We start from the raw sequence: 4,574 nt of genomic DNA, 5'->3' as shown, positions 1-4,574 counted from the left end.
GCGGAGGGATGGCCCTGCGACGGCGCACTCTGTTGTATTGTGCGGGAACAGGTCGACTGACGTGCGCGCAAAAGCAATGTACAGCGACAGGTGCCTGGCTGGTACCTGGCAGCGCGTCGCGGCATCGTGTGGATCAGGCGTGAAATTACGAGGGAGACAACGATTAGCATGGGTAAAGCACGAACCGGGGATCCCTGCGCGGTGTGGTGGTGCGTGCTAGCGTGGAGCCCGCCTGGGAAGGAACGACCGACAAAAGCGACAGTTGCCCTGGTGCTCGTCTCCCACCCACCTCCGCCAATTCACCGTCACCACCTCGCCGTCGTCCCCGTCGCGCCCTGCCGAACCTCACTCTGGAGCCCATTGTCGTTACTCACACTAATTGAGGCGACTCTAGGCATCTGTCCGCTCATTTCCCCCGTCATTCCTTAATCCTGGGTGTACTGGCTTCACTCACTGCGACTACCACCACGGCAGCCTACCGACTTGCCCACTCCACCCGCAGCACTACCTCGACCTATACTGTACGCCTCGCACAACCTCACAGCCGGTCCTGCAATCTGCTCTTGCGCGTGCTGACTGTTATGTGTCAGTAGTAATCGCGTCAGCTCTTGTACCTCGACAGCGCTTGTTTCGTCTCACGCCCGCTGTGCCCACGCCTGTAGCACCCCATTCCCCACCCGTCCAACCACACTCTGTCCTCGCGCGTCCGGCAAGCTGTCCCTGGAACGCACCACCCGTCTAGCTCGCACATTAAGCATTGTGCTGCGCGTCCGTTGGCGGTACCATCTCTAATCTCGTCAAGCCCCATCGTCGCAGATCGCTGCGTCCGACAGGGCAGCTAGTAGTTCACCATGGCCGAAATTGCCCTGCCACGACACCGGGCTACACAGTCGCAAGCTGGTGTCGGCTCACCGCTCTACCAGCGTCGACAACACTCCAATGCCGGCCCCATTGAGCTCATCCCCAACCCGGAATTCTCCTTCCCCATGCGAGGACCAGATACCGCCTCTTCAGAGCCTGCACCCACAAACTCGCGGCCAATGTCCCTGCAAGCGTATCCAGCTGGTCGTCGAGGCTCCATGCCGCACTACCGACAGAAGTCTATCAACGCTCTACCAGACTTTTCCTTCAATCCGGCAGGACCAGCAAAGCCAGCCACCATCGAATCTTCACCACCACAGTCACCGGCGACACTGCCTGTACCAGTATCGCCGTCAAAGCCGGCACATGGCCACAGACGCGGGGGCAGCGAGTTCATTGGCGGTGACGTACGACCTGGCGGCACCGCCCTGATGAGCAGCAGCCCGACAAAGGGAGAAGATGTCCTTCCTACACCAAGTTCGACACTGCGTCCGGGTCCGCCAGCGGGTCGTCGCGGACACGCTCATCGTCGCTCGGGTGCCATCTCCTCTCACGACCTCACAACCATCATGAACCCACCTGCTCCAGCGCGAACGGGCAGTGCGCCCAACACACCCTCCGAGGGCAACCAGTTCGCTTTCGGCCACAAGTTCAACAGATCTGTCTCGCAACCCTCGCTACGCGAAAACGGCGCAGACGATGAGGCGCGACCACCATCAAGGGCCCGTGTTACCTTCTCCGATAGAATCGAGACCATTCGTCCGCTCTCCACCATCTCCTCCGAGACTGAAATCTCAACCATCAGGGGACACTCAGCTGCCAACAGCCTGTCCTCGATTGTCAGTTGCAGCAGCCCGGCGCCTGTGCGACCAGGACGCCCTAGCACAACCCTAAACACAGTTGAAGACGAGGACCGACCAAGCACGGCTGGAATGGTGCTCGACAAGTTCATGGGCAGCCGCCTAAATGGTGAGGTCATGGAACGCAAGCGACCCACGTCCGCCATTTCCCCCATCTCCCCAACTGCGCCAATCCCGAAAGTGCAAGCCAAGCGACGCAGTCTCTTCCAAAAGGATCGCAGTGATAACTCAGTTCCTACCCTTCCTACCAGTGCCTCCGATCCTGCCCTCTCCAAATCCTTCGACACACCTCTAGCATCACCCACTAAAGATGACGACTCAGCACAGGTCGCCGAAAAGCCGAAAGCTGCGTCGCGCAAAAGCGGTCGCAAGCCCCGGAAAGTCAAGTCATGGGCAAACTCCATTATCACCAGGAAAGGAAAGCACAGCAAAAAGGCAAAGGCACGATCTCCCACACCACCATCATATGCGGGCATGGACACCGAAGACTCCGATGAATCAGACGAGATGGACTTTGAGCCCAACTTTGATGATGACACCACAGTCACCATCGTCTCCCCCACCGAGAACTCAGTACCTCTGCCGAAGATTGACACCGACTACGCTTCGTGGCAACCACGTGAGCTGAAGCGGGTTGATTCTGACATCATGAGCCCGGTGATCGACCTTGATGCCGCACTTGGACCCTTCAACACTCCCAACGGCACGAGCCCTCGAACCCACCAGCGGGGCTTTTCGGCACATCGACGAGCCATGCACAGTGCTGGCGGCATTGCACCTTCGCACAGGAGGACGGAGAGCGCACCTGAATTGGTACCCTTTGAGAACCGACCATCAGCAGTTGCTAATGCCTCGCCTATGGCCGATGTGTTCGAAGAGGAGGAACCAGAAGACGACCTGACTCTGGCGATTCCTGCAAAGGCAAAGTCTACTGCTGCAGAACCTGAAGAGCCGAAGATCTCGGTCGTGGAGGCAGATGCGAAGCAGGAGGGCACTGCTATCAACTGGAACTTCAACGACGGACTTGGCATCAAGCGTACTGCGAAGCACGACGACGTTGATGCATCTGAGCCACTGTCTCCTCGAGCAGTGCCTGCTGAGTCCAGCGAGAACGTCTCTGAGCAAACGCAGGCCTCGGAACCCTTTGAAGTTGTGGAGGATCATGAGGAGCCCCGCACATCATCACTTACACATTCGTCCGACTCCACTGTCACCGCTCAGCCAATGGAGGATTCGCCAAAGCATCATCAACCTGCCATGAACTTGTCGCTCCCACTGGGTCAACAAAGTCTCATGACACCCGACACGGTTACTTCTTCGTTTTCCTCGCCAGACTGCCGATCCAGTCAGATTTCGTTCGATAATGGCCGTGGAGGCACTGCAGCTTCCTCGATGACCGACTACCCCGTGATGCCTTCTCCCCGCTTTGGCGAGCCTGGACCTGAAGTTCGCATCTCTACGGAGGTCCCGTCTCTGACTTCTTCCAGGTCGACGATGACCAGTGCAATGCAGAACGCATTCCCGCTTGTCAGTCCCCGTCGATTTGGCGACCGCACCTCTTCTCTCTCCTCTGATCCCAGTGAGATTGAGTCCCGCCGTCGCAAGCGCTCTAGCATTGCTAGCCTCTCTAGGCTGATGGGAACTTCTTCTTCCTCGTTCAGCGAGCGCAGCAAGCTTTCCATTGAGCAGCGTCCTCAGTCAGAACATCGCGAGCCCACCAAGGACAAGAAGAAGAAGAACATCGGAAGCAGACTGAAAAAGTTCTTCCAGCACACCCGAGATTCCTCCCCATCAAAGACCTGAAGTGTTCATCATTGTCACGACTTGTACATCTTTGGCTCTTGCCTCAACCGACGATTTGCAGTTTGCTTTCTAGTAGCTGTTTCCACATCATATGACATTATGGCTGTGCTTCCATGAGCACATACATCACCTCTTTCCTCTCGCATGACCACGGAGTTTACAAGCGATGAATATTTAATGGCGCATTACCAACCTGCGATGCATACACGAACCGGACTTTTTCTTACTCTCATTGAACAGCATCTCTTTCCTTATGAGTACTAGGAGGACGAGTTTCTAGGATTTCTGTGGTTTGCATCATTGCATGGGACCTCACCTGGCATACTTTGACTGGTTTTCACTGCGGCGGTAGCCATACACCGACCGCACATACAATTTCCTTGCTCCACACTCTATTGGAGGTATATATTTGCTTATACCATCCACACGCTCTCTCAGAGACGGTCGAATCTGCCCTTTGGCAGACATTTCACGACAGGACTCTTTCTTTACTTCCTTTTCTTGACAGTCATTTATTATGAAGCAGTACATACATCACGGTATGCTGTAGTAAGCTGAGGATGGCGGGACACATGTATTTTGAACATGGCAGCACAAATCTCGTTGGGCAATCTGTACCATGAACTTTTGAAAGGATAGATAGTGGGTTGAGCTGGATGAATGGCTGCAATCTTGAAAAACAATCAAACTATGAATCAACTACATGGCCTTGTGTTCTCTCGTGACTCCCGAAATCACTGCAGCAGTGAGTCTCCCGCTTGTTCGTGACAACGCAAATCTCGCTTCTTCATCCATCGCTTACCTTGAGCCGCTGCAATATGTCTCTGACGCCAACATGCCTGTCCACATCACTATCCGTTATCAGGACAACCAGCGCGAACTGGCCACCAGCTCATGCAAAGCCGTTATCGCGCACTGGCCTCACAATCTACCACATCGCCCGCGTGACAGCGGGACAAGAACCAAGATTTCATCTCACTTGCCCCGAGCGAGCCGCCACGGCGCACATGCACGGCAGGGACTTAGTCAGACCACGCCGTCTAAACGGTA

The 4,574-nt window shown here is 55.7% G+C and overlaps 1 protein-coding gene across 1 annotated transcript; it reads left to right on the top strand.

The window, feature by feature from the left end:
• Nucleotides 1–851: 851 nt before the first annotated feature.
• Nucleotides 852–3,524, top strand: J4E78_001372 (uncharacterized protein; the record flags this gene model as incomplete). Its single annotated transcript, XM_049362031.1, has 1 exon — nt 852–3,524. One exon carries the CDS (start codon nt 852–854, stop codon nt 3,522–3,524), a length of 2,673 nt encoding a protein of 890 aa, XP_049227314.1.
• Nucleotides 3,525–4,574: the final 1,050 nt, after the last annotated feature.

Source organism: Alternaria triticimaculans, assembly GCF_023758025.1.
Source record: "Alternaria triticimaculans strain BMP 0046 chromosome Unknown scaffold_1, whole genome shotgun sequence".
Taxonomy (NCBI): domain Eukaryota; kingdom Fungi; phylum Ascomycota; class Dothideomycetes; order Pleosporales; family Pleosporaceae; genus Alternaria; species Alternaria triticimaculans.
This window is presented reverse-complemented; position numbering and strand designations above follow the sequence as displayed.